We start from the raw sequence: 27,255 nt of genomic DNA on the forward strand, positions 1-27,255 counted from the left end.
GGAGAAATATGCCGTAACCACCACCACAGCTGTTAAATTTATTTGCTCATCTTTATTTCCTATAAATACAAAAGCAACAGTTATTCCTTTTCCTGTTGGATTTTAATATTCTTCCAATACTTGGTATTGTGGCCATCTCCTCTTCATTATTTTGTGAGCCTTCTTGCTGTTGGCTGAGTAGAAGTCAAATGTTAATTTCATTACTCTAATTAAGAAATGCAACAGTTTGGATTAGAGAACATTTAATTATGTGAAAAGAGCATTAGACTATGTGGGAAAAGCTGCTGCACGTTGAAATAGACACATTATATATCATATCTGTTTAATATGTCAAATGTTTGTAAAGTCATGTAGCCTACACTCATGAACCTGTTATGCTTAAAGCATTAACTGATTGAATTATGTTTTTATACTGTTTAGCAGGTTTTTTTTTTTTTTTTTGCCTGTGGGATACCATTAAACAGAGTCGACTGAACTAACACAATTTAACTGTTCTGAACCCGAAAACTCAATTCAGCTGTTCTGAACCCGAAAACTCAAGAGTTTCCCAACTCAGGGTAAGTCAACTCAGACTTCAAGTTTCAACTTGGAGTTGGTTGAATCTCCTTATTGCTACAGCAGCAACATGGCTGCCCAAGCGAACAAGGAGACCCATAAATGTTTTACCATTAATAAGGCTTTTAACGACAAATAATCATTTGTTTTATGTTACATTTAATCTTGTGTTCATATTTACGGGGTCATCATGTTCTCCAGCCTAACACTCACAGTATTACTGGGTTAATACTATAAGACATCATATAATATTATAAATACAATACCTATGCAACAGTTACATAAATGCCCATATTAGGCTTCTCCAGGAAATGAAAAAAAATAATAAACCATTAGTATATTATTATTATAACATAATATTACATACAAATCTTGACAAAAATACATGAATAATAAATAAATACATGTGGAAATAAATAATTGTGTAAATAAATGCTGACAGAAATATTTGAGTAAATAAACAAATGTGAAAATGAATAAACGTGGAAATAAAAGAATGTATAAATTAATTCATGTCAAAAAGGAAATAAAAGTATAAATACTCATTTATTTGTTTTTTTTTTGTTTAGTCAGCTTCCATATCAAAAGATGCATGTTTTGCCTGGCAGCGCGTGAACGGGACTTTTATTTTGGTCTGGTGGTGTGACGTCATGAGGCTGCGCCGCGCTCCTGCGTCTGAGTTTCAGCTGAAAAAAGGTTTGCGTTTTTAACCATCTAAAGCGTTTAAATCGATACAACGCGTTCAGTATACTTTATAGTTTTTTTTACAAGCGATGTAAAGTTAATTAACTATTATTGAATGTAACATTGTAATACCTTATCTAACATTAATGAATGTTATTTTGTGTAAATAAAGCGCATTTACACATTAGTAACAGAAACGGTGCGTCTCATTTCGCTCCCTATGTAGTGAATCAGTTCATCCTAACCACGAATTCAGTCACTGGCGAGTAGTGATGAGAGAAACGGAGCTTTTCGAAATAACTATCTCTCTGACTGACTCCTTTACCAGTGCGCTGGCTACTGAACTAGGGAGCTGATTGAGACGCACCCAGAGATTTAGTTTGCATTTATTTTTCTTTCTGCTAATTATTCTGGTCTTAAACAGGACAAAGTGTCCAAACACAGAAAAACTCCTGCTGAAGCAGCTGAGATCCATGTGACACACTATTATAAAGATGGCGTTTATTAAAGAGGAGAGTGAAGACATGAGGATTGAAGAAACATTCAGAGTCAAACATGAAGATACTGAGGAACAAACAGCTGAAAAAAGGTTTGTGTTTTTAATAATTTAAAGTGTTTAAATAAATGCGAACCATTCAGTAAAGTTGATAGTTTTTTACAAGCTATGTAAAGTAAATTATTTAATAGTATGTTATCTAACATTAATGGATGTTATTTTGTGTAAATAAACCGCATTCACACATTAGTAACAGAAACGGTGCGTCTCATTTCGCTGCCTATGTAGTGAATCAGTTCATCCTAACCACGAATTCAGTCACTGGCGAGTAGTGATGAGAGAAACGGAGCTTTTCGAAACTCCGAGTCAGTTGAATCAAATGCTTCAGAAAAAGATTCACTGTTTTGAATCGCTCGTATCCCCGCGCGCTGAATGACATCTGCTCAAAACAACAAACACAAACATGTTTAATGACAACTTTTACAAACTATATAATTTAAAGTGTGTAATATACTAATCATTAAATACCTAATATTAATCGAAACTAAATAGTAAGTGTTAATTTTTGTTATTTTAGTCATGTTTATTATCATTATTAGTGTTTTTAGCTAACCAGGTCATTTAAAGGGTTAGTTCACCCAAAAATGATATTTAGCCCATAAATTACTCACCCTCAAGTCATCCTAGGTGTATATGACTTTCTTCTTTCAGACGAATCCAGTCGGAGTTATATTAAAAATTGTCTTTGATCTTTCAAGCTCTATCGTTGTACTCAGCGGGTGTTGCATTCCTTCGGTTCAAATGACGTGAAATAAAAAGCACCCTTCCACAAAAAAAAAAGTGTCTCACACAGCTCCGGGGGGTGAACAAAGGCCTCCTGTAGCGAATCGATGCGTTTTTGTAAGAAAAATATCCATATTCAAAACGTAATAATCACTTGAATCTAGCTTGCGCCAGCAGTTGTCCTTTAAGTCCATTAACTATCTCTCTGACTGACTCCTTTACCAGTGCGCTGGCTACTGAACTAGGGAGCTGATTGAGACGCACCCAGAGATTTAGTTTGCATTTATTTTTCTTTCTGCTAATTATTCTGGTCTTAAACAGGACAAAGTGTCCAAACACAGAAAAACTCCTGCTGAAGCAGCTGAGATCCATGTGACACACTATTATAAAGATGGCGTTTATTAAAGAGGAGAGTGAAGACATGAGGATTGAAGAAGCATTCAGAGTTAAACATGAAGATACTGAAGAACAAACAAAGATGGCATTTATTAAAGAGGAGAGTGAAGAAGAATTTGGAGTCAAACATGAAGATACTGAGGAACAAACAGGTTGGTTTTCATTCTCAAAGCTGAACTATTTTGTCCTTTACATATGCTTTACATATTTATTTGCCATTGCCATGTGTTTTTGTACACTTGTCTGTGCATCTTTCTCCCTTTTATTTTTTAAAGGATTTCAGCTTCAAATCCTTTAGCGGAGTTAAGCGGATTTTTTCCCCAGGCCGTTTTCTACACTTATTTTAGTGCTCTGATTTAAACACTGCATTTAAAGAGTCGTGTCTCATTTAATTCTTCATTGTAAATGCCCACTGCTAGGATTGAGTAACATGTTATTGTAAAATGTAATTAATCGGTTAGTCGCAGAAATAAAAGGTCAGTGTCAATGATGGACAGATTGCTAAGAACAGATTGGTCCTTGAGGTAATTGCAGTGTATCATTCACCATTATGGTTTATCTGTATTAAAGGTGCTTTTCTCTCAACTTCACCTTTTCTGCCGACACTGACTCAGAAAACACTATTTAAAAAAAAAAAAAAAATTTTTAAATATCTCCTTTCTGTTTTTACAACACATTCATAGTCATTATTTTTTCCGGTGCTTTGCAGCAAGCTTTATGTGTGCGCTTGAGCGCAGAATAGAATATACATTAAAGGTCCCCCAAATATATATTTAAGTGAATATATTCATATAAACATGCAATTAGTTGACTAATTGCTTAAATGAACGACTTTAGTCTGCCCTATTTCGCAGAGAGTGTTTTCCAGAAGCAACTTCTTCCCCATGCAAAATCGCCTTCATGATTAAATAGCGCCATCATGTGTCTTAAATAACATCTATAGACATATCAACATTTTCTTCATAAAAATGGTTACTCCTCTACTCCTTGAAGTAAAGGATGAGAAAAAAACAGTTTAGGATGTTCCTGATCATTTAAATGGGTCTCCTGAAGTAAATCAATACATGTCCCTTCCTTTTTTAGATCAAAACCTTCCGCCTCTTAACAGGTATATGAATACCATCAACATTCCATGTACAAATGCTCAAATTTGACATCCTCGTTGTATGTTACGCCTGTTTCACGCCGCAAGCTTGAGCTTTACGTCAGCGTAACTACAGTGTCATTGCAGCTGCACACTCGCGGGAGTATTCATACTGGAAGTGTTTGTACAGCGTCACAGCAGCGGCTCCAAAACTATATATTTCTTTACAAAGACAACTATAAATTTGTTTTTCTCACGTTAAACTTTCATGTAAATGGTAAACAACAAAAACAGCTCCGATCATGTTCTTTCAGTCATACTTTTAAACAGAATGTGTTGTTTAATTAGTTGATTGCTTAAATGAACGACTTTAGTCTGCCCTATTTCGCAGAGAGTGTTTTCCAGAAGCAACTTCTTCCCCATGCAAAATAGCGCCATCATGTGTCTTAAATAACATCTATAGACATATCAACATTTTCTTCATAAAAATGGTTACTCCCTCTACTCCTTGAAGTAAAGGATGAGAAAAAAACAGTTTAGGATGTTCCTGATCATTTAAATGGGTCTCCTGAAGTAAATCAATACATGTCCCTTCCTTTTTTAGATCAAAACCTTCCGCCTCTTAACAGGTATATGAATACCATCAACATTCCATGTACAAATGCTCAAATTTGACATCCTCGTTGTATGTTACGCCTGTTTCACGCCGCAAGCTTGAGCTTTACGTCAGCGTAACTACAGTGTCATTGCAGCTGCACACTCGCGGGAGTATTCATACTGGAAGTGTTTGTACAGCGTCACAGCAGCGGCTCCAAAACTATATATTTCTTTACAAAGACAACTATAAATTTGTTTTTCTCACGTTAAACTTTCATGTAAATGGTAAACAACAAAAACAGCTCCGATCATGTTCTTTCAGTCATACTTTTAAACAGAATGTGTTGTTTTTAATGTTTTTTTTTTTTTTCATATTAAACCATACTTTCACCCAAACTGAATAATTAAAAACAAGTTTAAATGGATAAATCTTCTATACACATTTTTGATTCTTCATTTTCTTTTCTGATGTATTCCAATTCTTGTTAAAACACACTAGACATGCTTATTCTGTTTTTTTTTTTAGCACTTTTTGTGTGAAATCATATTTATTTTGTTCAAACGTGTGCTGTCACTATGTGTATATATATATATTTCAATTAAAGAGAACATATTAGATTTAATATGGGCTGCTTTTGGTGTTTGACACTTTTATTTGTAATTTTGTGTTTCAAGGATAAGGTCCAAGGTTAAGAATACATTAGAAGTTACTTTAAAATAACTTTGTGTATTTTAATGATGTATTTTATTAATTTCTTTCTTTTTTTAATTTTTGTATTTTATATGAAGCAAATTGGTATTGACATTTTATTGTAACAGCAAAATAATTCAGTGTCCCCTAATAACAAACGTCCTTGGGTACCTGTAATGATGCTGAAAAGTCAATAAATCAATACCTAAAAGTAAAATGTTTTTCTCTATTTAACATTACAATAGTGAAAGACGACTTCCCTTATTGATCACGTCTTCCCTCAGGTAGATTAGCCTACATGTTTTCTTGCGCGGCTGGATGTTGGAGTCGTGAAAAATAATCATGTTGTTTGCATTCACCAAAACAGATTTGCTGAAAACAAAAAAACACTGACGGTGATGGTAATTTGCGTTAGCGTGAGTCCTGCTCGTTGTGAAGCGGGAGCGACCAGTTGACAGAGTATTCCGCTTTGTCTTAAAGGGATAGTTCACCCAAATATGAAAAGTTGATGTTTATCGGCTTACCCCCAGGGCATCCAAGATGTAGGTGACTTTGTTTCTTCAGTAGAACACATGATGATTTTTAACTCCAACTGTTGATTAGCCGTCGTACCTACAATGACTGTGCACTGTGTAAACAATGAGTAACGTATACGCGTATATAGATCACTTCCGGCACTTGCGTAAACTACGCCAGAACCGGATGCCCCCAAAGACAGTTGGACATAGTGGTGTATTAGAGGTAAAAAATGATATAAATACTGTTCGTACTGTTCGGCAAACCGATCGTTTCGTGTCTAACACATTCATAGTCATTATTTTTTCCGGTGCTTTGCAGCAAGCTTTATGTGTGCGCTTGAGCGCAGAATAGAATATACATTAAAGGTCCCCCAAATATATATTTAAGTGAATATATTCATATAAACATGCAATTAGTTGACTAATTGCTTAAATGAACGACTTTAGTCTGCCCTATTTCGCAGAGAGTGTTTTCCAGAAGCAACTTCTTCCCCATGCAAAATCGCCTTCATGATTAAATAGCGCCATCATGTGTCTTAAATAACATCTATAGACATATCAACATTTTCTTCATAAAAATGGTTACTCCCTCTACTCCTTGAAGTAAAGGATGAGAAAAAAACAGTTTAGGATGTTCCTGATCATTTAAATGGGTCTCCTGAAGTAAATCAATACATGTCCCTTCCTTTTTTAGATCAAAACCTTCCGCCTCTTAACAGGTATATGAATACCATCAACATTCCATGTACAAATGCTCAAATTTGACATCCTCGTTGTATGTTACGCCTGTTTCACGCCGCAAGCTTGAGCTTTACGTCAGCGTAACTACAGTGTCATTGCAGCTGCACACTCGCGGGAGTATTCATACTGGAAGTGTTTGTACAGCGTCACAGCAGCGGCTCCAAAACTATATATTTCTTTACAAAGACAACTATAAATTTGTTTTTCTCACGTTAAACTTTCATGTAAATGGTAAACAACAAAAACAGCTCCGATCATGTTCTTTCAGTCATACTTTTAAACAGAATGTGTTGTTTTTAATGTTTTTTTTTTTTTTCATATTAAACCATACTTTCACCCAAACTGAATAATTAAAAACAAGTTTAAATGGATAAATCTTCTATACACATTTTTGATTCTTCATTTTCTTTTCTGATGTATTCCAATTCTTGTTAAAACACACTAGACATGCTTATTCTGTTTTTTTTTTTAGCACTTTTTGTGTGAAATCATATTTATTTTGTTCAAACGTGTGCTGTCACTATGTGTATATATATATATTTCAATTAAAGAGAACATATTAGATTTAATATGGGCTGCTTTTGGTGTTTGACACTTTTATTTGTAATTTTGTGTTTCAAGGATAAGGTCCAAGGTTAAGAATACATTAGAAGTTACTTTAAAATAACTTTGTGTATTTTAATGATGTATTTTATTAATTTCTTTCTTTTTTTAATTTTTGTATTTTATATGAAGCAAATTGGTATTGACATTTTATTGTAACAGCAAAATAATTCAGTGTCCCCTAATAACAAACGTCCTTGGGTACCTGTAATGATGCTGAAAAGTCAATAAATCAATACCTAAAAGTAAAATGTTTTTCTCTATTTAACATTACAATAGTGAAAGACGACTTCCCTTATTGATCACGTCTTCCCTCAGGTAGATTAGCCTACATGTTTTCTTGCGCGGCTGGATGTTGGAGTCGTGAAAAATAATCATGTTGTTTGCATTCACCAAAACAGATTTGCTGAAAACAAAAAAACACTGACGGTGATGGTAATTTGCGTTAGCGTGAGTCCTGCTCGTTGTGAAGCGGGAGCGACCAGTTGACAGAGTATTCCGCTTTGTCTTAAAGGGATAGTTCACCCAAATATGAAAAGTTGATGTTTATCGGCTTACCCCCAGGGCATCCAAGATGTAGGTGACTTTGTTTCTTCAGTAGAACACATGATGATTTTTAACTCCAACTGTTGATTAGCCGTCGTACCTACAATGACTGTGCACTGTGTAAACAATGAGTAACGTATACGCGTATATAGATCACTTCCGGCACTTGCGTAAACTACGCCAGAGCGCGTACACACCTCACGCACCGGATGCCGTGCGCGCGCCCAAAGACAGTTGGACATAGTGGTGTATTAGAGGTAAAAAATGATATAAATACTGTTCGGATTCTGGCACAAACCGATCGTTTCGTGTCTTAGGACAGCGGTTCTCAATGCCAGTCCTCGTGTACCCCTGCTCTGCACATTTTGTATGTTTCTCTTATTGCTTCAAACGTTTGTTATATTTGACTGTAAGTGCCCTGCGAAGTGGACATTACCGGATATTCCGCCATGATTCCAGTTTGAAGGGAGCTCCTATGTTCCAGACAAAGGGCATTTAAATGTGCGAGACGTGAATTTAAATTGTATTTATTTACAGAGGTATATTATGTCCCACTTCACGCTTCTCTAGTAAGTTTCGTATGTCAGGCTTTCTGTTGTAACATCGCGCAAGGTAAATAAGGGTGACATCTAGTGGAGAAGACTAATGATAAGATTCACGTTAATCAGATCTTATTTTAATCGCGTTAGAAGAGAGGTGTAGCCACAATCACTTTAATAACTTTAATAAGCAGTTTCTGCCTTTTCCAGAAGAGGGCTGTGTCTTTACAACAACAAACAAAACATCTACATGTGTTTTAAAGCCTTGTCAGTTTAAACTCCTGATACATGGTTTTCTAACCGCACACACATGAAGTGGAAGCACAGAAAGCCGACTATCAAACGGCACATCACTTGAGTATTAAACCAAGTTCTCTTACGCGCATGGCCGGACTTACCATTGGGCTTGAGTGGGCTGTAGCCCATGGGCCCCGCCTGCCCGTTTACGTTTGTTTGATTTGTTCGTTATATGCCAGTCAGAATTTAGAAATTATTAGCCGCATTTCCACTGCTCATGCAAGATCTGAACGGGCCAGCCGGGTTTACAGCTTACAACTACGACCCTTCGAGGCCACAATCAAACAGCATAAACTAGTATTTATGATTATTTCACATAGAAGAAGGACACACGTATTGAATCGCGTCTGCACCGATTGGTTTATCACATGGCTACTTTAAACCGCTCCATTAAGCCTTTAGCCCTAAAGAAGAGCGCACATTTAGAAAGATAATGATAAATTCTCAAATGTTCACACCATTTCTTTACAGAGGATGATTCTATATTACTATATTAATATTCCACTAAATTATGCGATCATCTGATGAGTTTTGAGCGCTCTCTCTCGTCTTACTGCCATTACACATAGTGGGGAAGAAATGTCATCAAAATGATTTTAAATGAAAAATAGCAATTTATTTGATAGTGATTTCAGTTGATTGTTAATAGCCAGCATGTCTTTTTATTCGATTGAATTTGATTAAATAAGAACCTGACATAACTTTTATAATACTAATAAGCCAACATCTCTGGCTTTTTTTTGTTTTTTTTGCTCAAAGTTATTTCAGGGTTTTGATCTCTCAGCTGAGAGAACACATCCTGTTTATTATATTTTAATATTTAATATTACATTTAAACTTTGACTATAGCCTAGACATGTTGCATATTAATTGTAGTATTTATGAACCTCAAAGCATATGTTTGTGTATTTTGTGTTACTCCATAATGATGTTCTATTTGAGGGCATTCATTGTGTAGGAATAGGGCCCAAACGTAACCTCAAGCCCAAGGGCCCCCGCCCCCCTAAGTCCTGCCCTGTGTATGCATATATAAATGACCCCAAACAAGTTAAAAAACGTTTTAAACATGCATCCGAAGACCTCATGCATTCTGTTTAGCCGTTTCTGAAGTGGGGAAGAAATGTCATCAAAATGATTTTAAATGAAAAATAGCAATTTATTGAGTGTCTGTTTTTATAACATAGGCTAAGTCCTATATCATAGGCATAGCTATCACACAAACAAGAGTCCTGTTTTTTTTTTATATATATATATATATATATAAAGAATATCTGCACGATCGCAAATGTACAATAAACAACAACTTACAGAGTAACTTTGTATTTATGAACCTCAAAGCATATGTTTGTGCATTTTGTGTTACTCCATAATGATGTTCTATTTGAGGGCATTTGTAGTGTAGGTATAGGGCCCAAACATAACCTCAAGCCCAGGGGCCCCCGTCCCCCTAAGTCCTGCCCTGCTTACACGTCAAATGTCAGATACACACAGGGTTATGTTTAAAAGCACAGAAAAAAACACAAGTTCACGTAATGTTGGTTATGTCTGTGAATGTGAACAACTGGGGAAGAAATCACATGTGTATCAGTATATTAGATCTGTGAAGCAGAGTCTCTTGGTCATGCTGACAACACACTACTAACGCAACTCAACCAGGCCTTAGACGGCAATTGTTTAAATTTGGGATATTGTGAGGTGCACGTTTCCGAAGAAAATTTAGGACTACCACTGAGGCGTTTGAGGGAGTTTGGAAACCGTGCTTACTGAAATAGAGAATAACTTTTTTTGAGTGACTGTCTGCTTTGTAACAAACGGCAACATTACACATTAAACAAAGTTGAAGTGTAAAAAGCATAAAAGGACCTCTTTAAACATAAATGGTGTTACATATGTTGGCTATTTGTATCATTGTTTAGTTCTGCTGTTCTCTCTTGCTTCTGTGAATGCATTGTTTTCAGGTTTGGTTAATCTGGGAATTGTAATATTCCACCTGCCAGTGATGTTTTAACCACCGTGATGGGTCATTTCAAAGTTATAACAAACATCTGCTGCTTCCTCCCCTGACAAGGTTTTTTTTTTTTTTTTTTTTTATCATTACATGGAATTACTGTGTGATGTATTTTTAGTTTGATGGTTGAGTTTCTTTGTTTCTTTATTTTTTGCATCTTAACCTCTAGAAGATTTAGTAAAAGGGTGATTAAAATCAGTCTTTATTTAAATAGAGGGTTTAAATGCCAGCTTGATAGTTTCTGAGACACGTCCTAAAGAAAGAAAGTTAGCACTATTGAGAAGGGGTTCTCAGATTACACGTAACGCCTCATTTGCTTAATGGGCATAGGATCTAGTTGTATGTTGGTTTCGACACTTTACATGTCTGAATGTTTTATTTGTCTTTTTTTGCCTTAGACATGATGGTGCTGAAAGAGGAGAGTCAAGAACTGAATGAAATGGAAGAGAAAGATCATCATGGTGTAACTGGAGAAAAATCTTTTAGTTGCTCACAGGCTGAAAAGACTTCCTCAAGAAAAAAGGCTCAAAAGATAGAAAGTAGTAGTTATTTCTCCTGCCAACAGTGTGGAAAGTGTTTCAGTCAAAAAGCAGGTATTAAAAGACACATGAAAGTTCACACAGGAGAGAAGCCTTATGCCTGCCATCAGTGTGGAAAGCATTTCAGTCAAAAAGTAACTCTTAAAGCACACGTTAGAATTCACAATGGAGAGAAGCCTTACACGTGTCCTCAGTGTGGAAAGAGTTTCACTCAACTTGGAAACCTTGGAGTCCACATGAGTGTTCACACTGGAGAGAAGCCTTACAAATGCCAACAGTGTGGAAGAAGTTTCAATCAGAAAAGAAACCTTAATTGCCACATGACAGTTCACACTGGAGAGATAATTTTAATCTGCCAACAGTGTGGAACAAGTTTCACTCACAAAGGAAGCTTTAACAGACACATGAGAATTCACAATGTAGTGCAGGCTTACACATGCTCTCAGTGTGGAAAGAGTTTTGATCAACATGAAAACCTTAAAGTCCATATGAGAACTCATAGAGAGAAAACCTACACATGTTCTGAGTGTGGAAAGAGTTTCCGTCAAAAACGGCACTTTGAAGACCACATGAGAATTCACTCTGGAGAGCAACCCTACACGTGTCCTCAGTGCGGAAAGAGTTTCAATTACAAACAACACTTTGAAGACCACATAAGAACTCACACTGGAAAGAAGCCTTTCACATGCCAACAATGTGGAAAAAGTTACAACCGAAAAGGAAGCCTTAACAGGCACATGAGAACTCACACTGGAGAGAAGCCTTTCACATGCCAACAATGTGGAAAAAGTTACAACCGAAAAGGAAGCCTTAACAGGCACATGAGAACTCACACTGGAGAGAAGCCTTTCACATGCCAACAATGTGGAAGAAGTTTTAACCGAAAAGGAACCCTTAACAGGCACATGAGAACTCACACAGGAGAGAAGCCGTTTACATGTGGTCACTGTGGAAAGAGTTTCAGATATAAAGCAGCCCTTAAGTACCACATGAGTTTTCACATATGAAAGAACTGTATTTTATGTCATCAGTGTGGAATTGTGGAAAGTCTCACAGACAGGAAACATCTTAGGAATCATGTAATTGCAGAGAGAAGCCTTTACTGTGCTAACACTGTGGAAAGACTTGCAGAAACAAGCCAATCGTGTTCAAAATACCTGATCAGCGGATTTAGACCTTGTTTACACCTGGGTTTAAAATGTGTTTTGGTTGATCAGATCACAAATACTCCATATCACCGTCTCTTGTCCACTTTCGGCCACTTCTGTCCCCATTTTTTCAAGGGGAGGGCCAATGGGTGGGTAAATGCATGGGATTTTTCAGATCTTTTGATCAAATGCTATAAAATACGTTCTCACAATATACATATAAACGCAAAATAAGGCAATGGAAAAAGATAAGGAGAGCAGCAGCTTTCGTTTCTTCTCTGATAGCTGCAAAACCACACCAAACGCTGTGTTTGCATGTTAGAATTGAGGATTGGTGGAGAACATTGTGCTTGGTAAGTTTGATTAATATGTAAATATGTGCTGCATGTTTTCCTTTCATTAACAAAATAAATGTGATAAAACGTACTCTGTTACTAACGTAACATCGGTTCCCTGAGATACGGGAACGAGTGCTGCGTCGCTAGACGCTTATGGGGGAAAACTCCTTTTTTATCGATAACTGAAGCCTTTTTCAATAACGCAGAGTAACGGCACGGCCATTGGTTCGTACAGTGAAATAAAAAAACAAACCAATGGAGAGATAGTGGAGCTGTACGAGCCTATGGCCACGAAGCCCGCCAGAGCCCTACAGAATGGGCAGGGCCATCTGGCTATATTAGCCCAGCCGGCCGCTGCACAGATGTCTGCTATGGACACACCGCTAGACCACGAGATAGTATTTAAGACACTCTCTGGGAGGTTTGTAGGTTCCCATCGAGAGCCCATAGGTGCAGAGCCCACAGCTCGGACTGGGGGTGCCAAATCGTCCTGTTCGCCCTGGGGGTCCTTGGCGACTGGAAGCAGTTGCAGAGCTTGAGCGCTTGGGTAAGAAGTTTCGCATCGCCTGGGATGACTTCTGCACGGCGGTGAAGTGCTCTGCAAAGGCCTCGACAACAGGTCCGAAAAGCCCCGTGGGGGAGACTGAAGAGTCGAGGAAGGGAACCTTGTCTGCCTCCTTGATCTTGAGTCAGGTTTAGCCATAAGTGGTGCTCCAGCACCACTAGACTGGCCATTGACCTGTCGATGGCCTGTACTGTTGTCTTTGTGGCTCGTAGGACCAGGTTTGTCATGCCGCACAGCTCTTTGAAAGCCGTGGGGTCGGGTCTGGACTCGTCCATGCAGCGAAGGAGTTTGGCCTGAAAAGACCTGGAGTACGGCCATAGAGTGAAGCCCAGAGGCCGCCTGGCCAGCCGAGGAGTAGGCACGTCCAGCGAGGGCTAAAGTAATCCTACACTGCTTGGATGTGTGTGAGACCTTAGCCTTCCATCCGATGGCAGTGGGTGGGCAGAGGTGCGCGGCCACTGATTCATCCAGCGGAGGCAGCTTCTTGTAGCCCTTCTCTTCAGCACCGTTGACAAAGGTGAGGGCAGATGAAGCAGACGTACGGAAGCAAGCTGAGTAGGGAGCATGCCACGATTTTGTGAGTTCGTCATGGACCTCCAGGAAGAATGGAGAGGCTTGCTGAAGAGGGGCCTAGCGGCGCCCCGGCAGGAACCATTCGTCCAGATGACTACGACGCAAGCTCGGCATCCATCCCTGTTTTGGCATCGCTGGGATCCGTAGAGGGCAAGGGGGCGGTGTCGATCGTTGAGCCCAACAACTCCTCCGCCTCTGAGGCTGCTAGAGACATGCTGTCATCAAGTCACTCGTGCTAGCAGAGGGACACTGGTCTGGGTGAGAAAAGAAAATGGGAGAGTCATCTCTGTTTGGCAAGAGTGAGGCACGCGGGGCTTGAGCCTGCATGAGCTCACTCGCAGCTGGGCGCCGAGTCCCTCTGCCCCACTGTTTTTTCCTCACAGGCTCCTGGGAAGAATAAAACAGGAGGGCGCGAAGGGCGGAGTCGCTCTCTGAAAAGAAAGCGATCCGAGCACGCAGAGAGGTGAGACTCGTGTTCTCACAATGAGAACACTTCAACTCAGTGAGAGCGGCTTCTGTGTGGGACTTACCCAGACAAGAAATTAACACGGAGTGGCTGTCATCAGCGTGCATGGAATTCCTTCCTTCGAGTGGCTTCAAGTCTCGTAGATCAGCAAAGAGATGATCATCATCGCTTCAGTCGAATTAATCTGAGGATCCTATGTCAGAATGCCCAATTATATGGCCAGATGTCCCCGCCCATTCTGGTGGGCTCTGGCCAGTACGAGTAAAGTATCGATAGGGAACAGCATTTGTGAGCGCATCATAGCATTGTGGATATTGTAACATTGCTAACTCTGTTTCCTGATTTTTTTTCATGAGGTAATTTTGCTACACACCTCTAGGGGGCGCTTATGTGCCTTATTCCCAGGTATAAGTCGATTTATAGAAGAGATGAGTTGACAAGTGACTTCCGGTTCCCATCCATCACATACTCTTTGAGTAGGTACTTAATTTCAATAAGTACACCCTTAACAAGCTCTAAAAGAGTACATACTATATATGTGAATACTATATAGCTGAATGAGTGAAGTATAAATGCGTTCCGGACATCATCCGCTATGTTGACATTATTATGTGACTTACGACATTATAACAAGCGCAACCATTTAAAAGATATGAGCGACCGGTTCAATTCATCTATCTGTAAATATCTTGAAATTGATTAAACTTGCTTATCTTGTGGTCTTGTTGAAGATACAGCTTTCCATTTATTTTGTGATTGTAGTATAACCAATACATTTTGATTTTTAATTTTGGTTGATTTAAGTTCTTATATTTTGAACCCTATTAATGTGACCCACAGTTTAATCCTTAAGGATTTTTCTTTTTTTATTACGAAAACCCAACATTTTTATCTCTTGAATATGTTGTTCAATTTTGCACATAAAAAAAAAAAAAATTTCATTCACAAGCAAAAGTCTCCTTTGTGTTTTCCTCTTGAATTTGACTCTTGTTTCATCCCTCTGGCTTATAAATAATAATAAAAAGCAATTTTTTTATGCATTACGACAAATTATTCAAAAATATTTAGCCATGTCATTGTGCTGTCAGTGGCAAAACAGAATATACAGTTTTGTGGGACTTGATTAAACATCTGCTCACACTGTCTCATGGACAAGGGGTAGTGAAACGAGGATACTTTATCAATCAAGATATGCTTGTTGAAAACCTTAAAGAGAGGTCTCTGGTAGCACTGCGCATGGTCCAGGATGCAATGGCAGAACATCCATTGGATGAAGTCCTGCTTAGAGGTCCCATACTACACTGTAAAGGAGCAAGGATGAGATCTATGCAGTACTTGGAGGATGAAAAGGAAAAGAAAAGTCCAAACGGCCAATGAAAGGAAAAGACCTGCACCAAGATATTGCAAATGTCAATGCAAAACAACCAAAATTAATGCACTGCATTGAAATGCAAAAAGAGGCAGATGAAATGGCAGTCAGGGCAGAAAGAAAGCATGACTTCACCTTATTGTCAAAGTCAAATGCCTATCGAAAAGTGTTGCGGAGAAAAGAGAGGAGCTAGCAGCTCTAGACCAAAGTATCTCCAGAAGTCTTAAAAATAAGAATACATTACTGAATCTGTGATCCATGTCTTTTATTCCCGTCATAATGAAATTTGAAACACCAACAATTCAACAGTTTACTCAACAGTAGTTAATGTACAGTATTACATGGAAAGTCAAAGTAAATTGGACTAAAAATGTGCAGTAACCCTGGAACTGCTTTTAATCTCAAGTCAGTCCTGTTAATAACATCTTGTGGCCTTGAGAAAGAGATGCAACTCCTGTGACATAAGATCTTATGGCAATCAGGGTTTTATTGTGGCTTTGGATTGTGGGGGAAAAAAATCAATTAAATCAATCCATTGTCTGAGCAAACATGAAACATTTAGCAAGCTTTAACTTTGACTGTAGTATTTTCTGCTCCTATCAATTAACATCTTAACATGTTTTTTTTTTCAGTTGGGATGGCACATGTTTCAGTGTCTCTGCAATGTAGCACTCTGCATCCTTCTCTCCAAGATCGGACTTGCATTTCATGACAGGATCTGGAACAAAACAGAAATCACAAATAATATTCAAGTACCATTTATTTATGTACTCAAATGTACTTTATCAGTATCCATATTACTTTCATTGTAAGTTTGTTAAATGTATTTAACTTACAGACGGATCTTATTAACTTGACTCCATGTGTTTTAAACACATATTTTGTCTTTTCTGATACACTAAAGTAGATGCTCATATTTTCCACACAAAAAAAGTGCACAGTGATTCACACTTTTAAATGGCTTAACATTCTGCAACGCTTCCCTTGTTTTATGAAAGCAATACAGTATTGAATGGCACAAGGGCAAGTAAATGATGACACTTTTAATATAAAAAAAAGGGTTAATCCCTTATAAGATCACTATGATAATCATTGCAACTTTGAAAGTAATTCCACATTTATATGCAGGTGACATTCCCAAAATGTTGCTGCATGTATGTGCCCATAGGTCCCAGGGTTCCTACGCATTTTGGAAAAGTATGGCATTTGATTTTAGTATTTTCCAGGTCTGGTAAACAACCTAATCAAGATCTTCCTAAGCATACTACAGTAGAAATGTCCAGGCAGGTGTGTTGAGGCAAGTTGGAGCTAAACTCTGCAGGACACTGGCCCTCCAGGACTGAGTTTGGACACCCCTGCGATTAGCCAATCACAAACACATCTGACTGGCCATTGCATTCACGTGCTCAATAAACATGTCTAAGTTAGTGAGAACGTTTTTTTTTTTTACACTTTGCTTCAGAGTTCTGCACGCTCATGAATTCTTCCATTATAACCCACAAAATGTAAAGGGAGTTTTCACAAGAGTGTAAAATGTTTAAATCCAGAACTGAATCCAAAATTACGATTATTGTCACGATAACCATAACAACAGATGGGACAAAAAAAAAAAACACTTGTGACTAATAGACTCTATATAACGAGTTTCTCAACATTTCACTTAACCTTCTTAAAGCAATGTTTATATAATTGAAATATATTTATGTAAGGCTACATGTTGTGTTAATGTATTATGTATTATTATTAGGGCCCGAGCACCGATGGTGTGAGGACCCTATTGGAATTGCTCCGTTTCTTATTATTTAGGGCCCAAGCCAGAAAGGCGCAGGGCCCTATTGATCCCCTAAGGATTTTTTATTTTTTATTTTTTTTTCAACCTTCCGGGGCTTTTTGGGGGCCTTAACATATTCAAAAACTCTTGAAAATTTGCACACGCGTTGGAACCTGCGGCCATTAGGACGCCGCAGAGGCTGGGACCCGGGCGTGGCACAGGGGCTCTACGGCGCCCCCTGGAACACAGCCGAAAAACTTGATGTATAGCTCACAGGGCCCTTTCATCGCTGCTATGTATTATTATTATTATTTGTATCAGCACTATTAATTAATTTAATTAATTAGTTTTTCTTTCATTTTTTTACCCCTAAATAGTTCAATAGTTCCAGTAGTTTTTGCTATGGTACAGAGAACCGTGATATTTTACTGGTATTGGTACGGACTACTGAAACTACTGATACGGTGACAACAATATTTCTAGTGAACATGAACATGACGCGGATCTGACACGCATCATATTTTCTCACAACTCTTTACCTTTTCTGAGCCTCTTCAGGTCTTAAAGGCACAATATGCAAGTTTTCGCCGCTAGAGGTTGAATTTTCAAAACAATAACAAAGGCGAAGCTTGATGACGCTATGACGGAGAGTGAAACGTGGGGAGATGTCGTTTTCACCATCCAGAGATGTCCGAACCATGTTCACGGATGTAATTAATAATTTTTTTTTTTATTACCTGTACCTACCAATGTCTTTGAAACAGCAAATAAATTATATTGAGAAAGTGAGCAAAGAACATTTAACTTTACATTGTCATAGAACAGTATGCCTGACTTTATTCTAGCGCGAGTTTCAAGGGTAAGTTCACCCAAAAATGAAAATTCTGTCATTAATTACTCACCCTCATGTCGTTCCAAACCCGTAAGACCTCCGTTCATCTTCGGAACACAAATTAAGATATGTTTGATGAATTTTGAGAGCTCTCTAACGCTCCCATAGACAGCAATGCAATTACCACGATCAAGGTCCAGAAACGTAAAATAATCCATGTGCATACGCTGTTTACGTTCATGGGATACTCTCCAAAATGGCACCAGGGTGACGCGGAGGAGACAAATTGTTGAATAAAGTCGTTGTTTTTGTTTTCTTTGTGTACAAAAAGTATTCTCGTAGCTTCGTAAACTTACGGTTGAACCCCTGCTGTCACATGGATTATTTTACCGATCTCCTTGATACGTTTCTGGACGTTGATCGTGTAAGGACCCTTGCTGTCTATGGGAGGGTCAGAGAGCTCTCAGATTCCATCAAAAATATCTTAATTTGTGTTCCGAAGATGAACGGAGGTCTTACGGGTTTGGAACGACATGAGGGTGAGCAATTAATGACAGAATTTTCATTTTTGGGTGAACTATCCCTTTAAGAAACACTTCTGTCCATCGAAAGCTAACTAGCTAAGAAGTTGGACTTCAAAGATCGAATCAGTGACTTTGCCAACATGAAAACTTGCCAAGTGGGCTTTGTAAATGAAATGTTAGCATGCGTAGCATAGCTGTTGAAGGAGCAATTAGGTTATTAATGTTGTTACTCAATGTTTTCATTACATGTCAGTATTTCTGTGAATGTGACCCGACATTTGGTGCTACGCCCCCTTTTTTTCCCTGAGAGTAGTGATTTAATAACATGGACTGGTAGTTTTGACCCATGTATTTCGTTCAGTGTGACAGACAGCATTCTTTGGATCTACACAAAGTTGCTCCATGCCATGTTGCATCTTCTCATGTCTCTGCAAATTTTGGTGTGGTGGAAAACTAATTTCTGGGACTTGAAATAACCCTTTTGCTTCTGACAACCCATGTCTGTTGTTGGATTTGTCTCTGAGCTTGCTCCTCTGAAGATAGTTTGGCCTCTGAAAAAGAATCTTCTTCACCTTTTTTTTCCTCCATGGACGGTTGTTGGGCCACTAACAAATAAAGAAAAAATATTTTTTTCTCTAATGAAAAAAAGCCTCTAATGTCTCAATTCACAAAGCATTACTATAATAAGCAACTGAACTGAAACGTTACAGAGAAGATTTTTCTGTCCAGGGCTATTTATATATATGTCCACAGTAGCACGCGTTCTATACAGTTTTGCGTGTGTGTGAGCCTATTTACAAACAAAGAGAACATTTAATGAGTCCAAATTCACTTAATAACATCAGTCGAGTGTTTGAAATAACATCCTTTTGTTGATCTGATATGGTTTCACATAACAGAACGAGGCAGAATTTATACTATTTATAGTATTCTATACAGCGATAAAAGGCTACACTGCATTATAAACACATTATTTTTATAAAAATACCTGAGATGGCTTGAAGAACACTGATAAAGCATATATTGTCGCAATCGTATGTTTATTGTATTGATGTTTCATCAGGTAAAACTATCATCAGGTCTCTATCTGCATTTTACTGCCTTTGTCCATATAAGGGATTTCCTTGAACGTCATCAGTTCCATTACTTTTGTGAGTCTCATTTGTGGAGTTTCTGCGTGAGGGCACCCTCTGGCTACCAGTATGAATGAAACAGACATTACATTTAGGGGTGCGCCGATCCGATACTCAGTATCGGTATCGCTCCGATACTGCTGTTTCCTACCGGATCGGTGTATTGGTCAAACAAGACCGATCCAAATCAGATACTCTTCGTATACTATTCTGTGTTATTGTTAAGCACCACTAAAGGCACAAAAACATTATAAAGCACCATAAAGTTTTCGTGCACTATATTCCAAGTGTTCTGAAGCGGTTCCATTGTTTACAGATGAATATTTAAGTCCTTAAATTCAAGTTCACGTAAACTCTTCTCTCTGCTGCGGCTGTCTGTCATCCTCCATTCAGCTGTAGCGTCTGGACCAATCAAACACACAATTTTTCATTTGATTTAACAAATCAGTTATTCATTAGATTAACAAATCGTCACAGTCCCCTCACCCAATAAACTGGATGCCAGGATGTCTGCAACGACACCAGGCCCCCCCCTGGTTACCATGGCAACCCTGACACCAGATACATTTACGACCTAATGAAATGTAAGTAGGGAAAATCACTGCCTTTTTCATAAGGAAGAGACACAGTGCACAGTAGAAATTGACTCTTTTCTAATTAATTCATAGGAAAACCTTTCTTTGAATGAACACACATACCCTTCAGGTCATCGTGTATGTTGTCTTTGAGATTTTATACTGTTTTATGCAGGCTTATGATCGAAACACTCATTCATGTCATCTTACATATATGTAACCCTACCATGTTTAGTATCTATGAATTAGTCTTCTGATGATCTAAACGAGAGTGTATATTATATGTTGGTACATAGGCAATATATTAGTGTCCTGAGAATCTTAAGTAATTTCGATTCAAGTTCCATATGCAAATTACCATGCTTCCACACAAAGAGTCATAAAACTCCCCAGTATCTCAAAACTCCCACTTGGGATTCCGGCCTTTCTCATTGGACAAGCCCATATTCTGCTGAATATGCAAATGGTTCCATAACTTCATATTCTTATTCTCCCTCCTCTTTAGAGCTTAGGATGTTCGGGGTTCAGTCTGACTCCGTTGAACCCAAGGTACTACATGTACTTTGTCACTACTATTCTGTAATAAAAGTTATTCTTCATCAAGATCTTCGACGTCTTCACTTTTTCTTACACTACACTGGAGTAGAGAGCACTATGAATTGTTCTTCATGCGCACAGTAACTGAAATTTTAAAACTGTTGAAAGAAAAGGCTCAATAAACTATCGCACAGATGTACACTACGCATTAAAATGCTCTTCCCTTTGTGCTGTGAACTTTTCTATGCGGATCTGCGTGCTGTGACTCAAGCGCATCATTCTGCGCACGGGATGCGCATAAGCGCTTTGTGCCGCTCCGTATAGGAGCCTTTCATGTTATAATACTTTTGCTCAATGAAAGATTATTAATAGCCTTTCTTGTTGTCTTTTCTATCATATGTTGCTGCCTCATTACTGTGCTATACATTTAAAAGAAATGTCTTTTAATTTTATAGTATATAAATTAATATATAAATATATTACTTGTTTTTCATGAATGTATTTTACAACAAAGAGCAATGTTTAACATTTGACCAGATTTAGCCCTACACTTATTCACTTTTATTTGTTCCCCACGAAATGTTTAGATTTTATAAAATTATTGTGCACTCATGATTTTTCTAGAGTAACTTTTCCTACTGTATTATCCACTAACCTAGTTTATAGTAGGGATGGGCATTCCAAACAAAAATAATATTCGAAAATCGCTGGATATTATTTGATTATTAGTTGAAAATCGCACCCCTCCCCCGCATGCCATGCATGCACAAACACCCATAAACTGAGAGAGACGGGATTCAGCCTTTCAATCTGTATGATAAACTGTTTAATTTAGAAGATAGGCTTCCTTAACTCAAGCCATATAATGATTGTAACGTGCTGAAACATATTAATATAATGTTATACATAACCGAATGGCTGCACTTATTAACATAACAGTCCGTCGATTAGCATAAATCAACTGCTCATAAGGCTAAGATATTTCCATTTCAAAAAATGGAACCCCTAAAGGAAATAGATACGAGATGGGAGGAAAAATATACGTTACTTCAATATGTTCTGGCACAATTATATCGTTGGGCAATTATACTGTTTATAAACTGCGGGCATCAGGGAGCCGTTATTAATATGCGGGGTATTGAAATCTATTATGAACACGCGCTTGTTTTTTACTTTCACTTTAAAGATTCGCGATCACACGTACGTATGGAGCAGCACTCTGCAGTATTACCACACATTTTACAAGATTAGATGTTTGTCAGTGGTGCTCAGGATCTGCAAATCATTCACCATCATCCTATCAGTCATCTCTCCTTACTCTGTTTATGTGGTAAGTGAAATGTTATGTACTGTAATGTAACAGGCTACCGCTAGCAAACGGCTAAACATGTCCCTATATGTGGCTCCGTAGAACACGTTGTTTGTTTTCCGCGCCTTTCTGAACACAGATTCAGCCACACCTCTAACCCAGTCGGGGGTGCTTGTGGTCCGCACAGAACTCTTATTTGACATCGTCCCAAATTACTGTAACTGTTATATGCTACGCAAATCTACAGTGTGCGCATGAGATAATGTGTTCTTCAGTTGTCCTTGGCAGCTTTTAGGTGCGTTATTGGCAGCGGCACCCTCTGTTTACATGAACGCATCACCACCGCATCAGCATGGAAAACATGGGGAACATTTTAAAGAAAATAATAGCACAACCTATTCAATATTCTATAATTAAATCAACTAATCGAATATTCGAAAATCGTGACCCATCCCTAGTTTATAGTAGCATTTTTGTCATAGATTATGATTATATGTTTATTCATTTGTTGTTTTTCTTTACAATGAAGTTGTCTATATGTGGTAGGTTGTGTTTAACACACAAAAGAGTGATGATCAGGTCAACACATCGAGGTATTGAGATTCTACACTGATTTAAAAAAAAACTGCGCTGGTATTGGATCGTTATTGGTATCGGCCGATACTCAGAATTTCTGGTATCGGATCGGGATTGGTTCTGAAAAAGTTGTATCGAGCCAGCCCTAATTACATTACATGATGTGTGTTCTCACAAATTATTTTTTTTCTCTCTGTGGATGCATAAGATTTCCTGACAAAAATTAAGAAATTACAACACATATACGCATATATAAACGAAACGAAGAGCTGAATTAACATTATATTCTGAAATATAAAATAAATAAAATTTAAAGCAATGAAATTAATATAAAACATCAATTTGTAAATGCACCAGTGTGCAAGTATTTTTAGTGTTTATATATATAAGATACAGTAAAAATATCTCTAGAACATACAGTTACAGTACAGTATACAGTATAAACATCATTATGTCTGTGGAAAGTCCCCATAAAACATTGAAACCCAACATGTGTATGTGAGTGTTAGGTAAACTTTAGATGTGTATGTAAAAAAAAAAAAAACTGTATATGATCAGTAAAATTATGTTAGAGCTACAAATCTTATTTTTTTTTATATCAATGCTTATGGATACTGTATAAAATGTATATGATGCTGACACAATATTATATATTAATATGAATGTATATTCAACTTAACAGCAGTTCCTGCTTGTGTGATATTAATAAACTGGATGCCGATCATTGCATTTCACAGTTGAAGTGATATTTTGACACTAGCTGCTCTTCTGCTGCCCTCTGCAGGTCATTCATGATAGTTCAGAGTGACGTGTGACCACAGTACAGGAAACAGATGAAAATATCTGATTTCATGTGCGATTATATGTATAAACAGTTATTTAAACCTGATGTATACGAAATAATTTTACCTGAAAAATATATATATATTTACCTTACCTTTTTAAAGTAAAGGTTTGTGGATGTTTTTATCCTGAAACACTTTTGATTTGTAATGGAAATCACAATGTTATTTTGATGGGTGGTAAACGTCCATATGAGGCGAGTTGGGAGTGAGAACTAACAGCCTCTTTAGGGCAGCAGAGGAAAACTGCTAAGTAAAGAACATGATGTTTTACTCAAAGTCTCTTTCAATACCTGCACTTGCAGTCTTCATGCTTGACCACTTGTACTTACATTGTCTTATTTTGTAATTGGCCCAAATGTTCAAGTGGGTGTGAAGAGATTGCAAATGTGTGCAGAGCTTTTGATTACATGGTTGGACGCATACTTGTAGTAATGCAAGGAAAGTATTTTACATCCGTCTCGTCCTTCGAATGAGACGTTAAACCGAGGTCCTGACTCTCTGTGGTCATTAAAAATCCCAGGATGTCTTTCGAAAGAGTAGAGGTGTGACCTCGGCATCCTGGCCAAATTTGCCCATTGGCCTCTGTCTCCTCTCCACCAATAAGCTGGTGTGTGGTGGGCGTTCTGGCGCACTATGGCTGCCGTCGCATCATCCAGGTGGATGCTGCACACTGGTGGTGGATGAGGAGATACCCCCTAACAATGTAAAGCGCTTTTGAGTGCCTAGAAAAGCGCTATATAAATGTAATGAATTATTATTATTATTACATAGCTTTATTTTCAATATTTTGCACTTTAAAATACATTTCTGACTGTTCGCTAGTCCCTAACATCTCACGATTTCAGAGCATGTGAGTTCCTGAACATGATGAATGATGGGATAAGATATACTTAAGACTCTGTTGCGTCAGTGTAAAACTATGTTGTTTGATCCAATTAATTCTAAATGTATTATTAATAGAAAACATCTGAGGAAATTAAGACTGCCTACAGAACGGTGTCTTATTTTTCAGTAAAACAAAAACATAAAACACTGGTCAATAGCTTTGAAAGTCTGAACATCGACATAGAGAAGTAGTAGAATAGGTCAGACAATAGTCTCTCAGGTTTAGCAAATTCTGCCTTTGACAGGAAATTTCTATGTAACCACAGATTGAGTTCCTGTTCTTTTCATAATAGGAGGAAAGCTGTCAAAACATCTACTCCTCATATCTGGATATTAATTTCTAGGAATAAGTTGCATGAAAAATAGCTCATAAGAATCAAATGTTTTATAAAAATCTAAAACCAAAATAAATCTCTCATCTGAAATCAGAGAACAGTATTAATATTAGAAATAAATAGACAAGAGATCTATTATGGCTTCCTGTATGTTATTAAGACACTAAAAACTAAAGTATAAATGTTGTATTTTTTTAGAAGACATACTAGGTTTGGGAGTAACGTAATAAGTGCAGGGGAAGACATGCTTTCATAATACTTGCTATGAAAACTTGCAAAAAGAAAAGGTTTTCATTGTTCAGTAAACAATCTGTAGAATTCAGAAGAAAACTGTCCAATCCTGGAAATTTGTTGAGATTAAAAAGATTAATAGCTTTAGTGACCAAATAATGAAGCTTTATTTATTATGACAAACTCAACATGAAGCAAGAACACTTTTTTTTTTTTACGCCAAAAAAAGAAGGCTGTACAGATTCAGCTTAATGTAACATTTGACTCACAATATAGTCAGAATGAGAGAAAGTGAACCTTCATTTTGCCTCTGTTCCTTCTATATGGCAGCCTGAAATATTTTTCAGCAAAATATGAAATAGGCCATTACAGACATGAAAATTAATACAGTTAATGCTACGCCAACACCAATCTGGTCTGATCCTTGGTTTGCTTGTTCGATAGATTTGTTTCCTTTTTCTGCTGTTAATTCTGCAATAAAACAAGTTCAGAAAAATCAACTTTACTGCACTGTAATACAGATATACTCTATACTCATTTATACTCTATACAGCAGCATTCAGGCTGGAATACAGGCTATTTTTTATTTAAAAATAAAAAAGAGCTAATTTCACAAACCCTTGATGTTCAGCTGTATAGTTTCCTGTTCATTTGAGGGTGTGATGAGGCAGCTGAACTTTCCTGCATCAGTGTGTTGAAGATTGTTGAGTTTGATGGAGAAGTTGCCTCTCAGATACTCATTAGGGAAAGTTTCAGATCTGTTCTTGTACCGTGGGTCTTGTCCCCATACTACATCTTCACCCTTGATTATATCATACACAATCTCACTGTTATTGTGTCTCCAATGCACATTGATGTCTTGAAGTTTGAGATCATGTTCAGTTGAAGAACACGGCAGGACAACAGAACTGCCGACAACACCTTCTACTGTGACCTGCAGACACACTGAAATGACAGAAAATTTGATTGTAAACAGTCTTGCATGAATTTATCTTTCAAATGTAGTTTGTTCAGATGCTCACCTTTGTGTATCAGCACGGCAAATACACAGATAAAGCAGCAACTGGAGAAACAGAAAAGAAAAAAACATGTTCCTTTAAACTTCAACCGATCAACCGATTATCAACCGATCATGCCAGTTAGAAATGCTCTCTGTCTTGCTGTGTCAGCACTTTCACAAAATGCAAGTAAACACAGTTTCTATTAAACAGCTGTACAAACTCAAAGCATGATGGGAAGTGATTCAGTGCTGATAAAGCTTAACGCACACCGACTCAGAACTATATGGAGTTTTGGTTTTGTCAAACATGTTAGTCATTTAAATCCAATTTTTTTTTTTTAATTAAGCTAAAACAAATTTTCCTGTTGGTCTAAATTCAAGGCAAAGCATTAAAAGAGCCGAATGCAAAAGCTTTTACATACTTAGTGATAGAAATACTTTCTATCACTAAGACAAAACTGTGATTGTGTCGTGTGACACTCCTTTTCCCATTTCAGTGTTTGTCACAAAAATTACACTCCAAGAAACCATGCATAGACTCATATATTATATTCACTAAATCTCCACACATTAATCAAATTAACCCCTTACTAATCTTGACTTAATATAATTTTATTTTTTATTGTTTACTTTAATAGTTCAATCTGAATGAATAGTCTATTGCCATTATGATCCTTTCAATTAAAAATATTTGTAAAATAAACACTGAATTGGATTCAGCGTAACTGGATTTCATTTGCCGGTTGTAAATTGTCACTAACTTGTCAAAATGCATAAATGAACAAATGTTTCCATTCATTCCCCTTCATAATATACTGGATATTGCATAATTATCCTGCAGTTGCTAAACTCTCCCACATGAAAAAAATACTATAGCAATTTATAGTAAATACTATAGTGTTTTTGAACTATACTATAGTAAAGTGTATTATACTGTGTATATTATAGTATTTACAAAACTTGAATGAATGCTACAGCATACTGTATTATTAACTATAGTGAACTGATAAACTGTAATAAATACTGTAGTATACTTTAGTTTTTACTACAGTAAACTGTATAGTGTATTGTAGTATAATATACCCTATAGTTGTAGAAAACTTACTACATTATTCAGTGAAGTAATTTGTTTATATTACTATAGTTGTTATATTACCACAGCAACT

At 37.3% G+C, this 27,255-nt stretch overlaps 2 protein-coding genes across 2 annotated transcripts in view; one reads left to right on the plus strand and one right to left on the minus strand.

Moving 5' to 3' along the window:
* The window catches only part of LOC107707771 (gastrula zinc finger protein XlCGF57.1-like), a 132,956-nt gene that overhangs the window by 60,563 nt on the left and 45,138 nt on the right, over positions 1-27,255 (minus strand). The window lies entirely within an intron of this gene.
* Positions 10,941-12,575, plus strand: LOC107707772 (gastrula zinc finger protein XlCGF57.1-like). Its single transcript, XM_016511873.1, has one exon. It carries the CDS (start codon positions 10,942-10,944, stop codon positions 12,082-12,084), a length of 1,143 nt encoding a protein of 380 aa, XP_016367359.1. The 5' UTR covers position 10,941; the 3' UTR covers positions 12,085-12,575.

The sequence above is a fragment of the Sinocyclocheilus rhinocerous genome, unplaced genomic scaffold (assembly GCF_001515625.1).
Source record: "Sinocyclocheilus rhinocerous isolate Xijiao unplaced genomic scaffold, SAMN03320098_v1.1 scaffold1888, whole genome shotgun sequence".
In the NCBI taxonomy this organism is placed as follows: Eukaryota; Metazoa; Chordata; class Actinopteri; order Cypriniformes; family Cyprinidae; genus Sinocyclocheilus; species Sinocyclocheilus rhinocerous.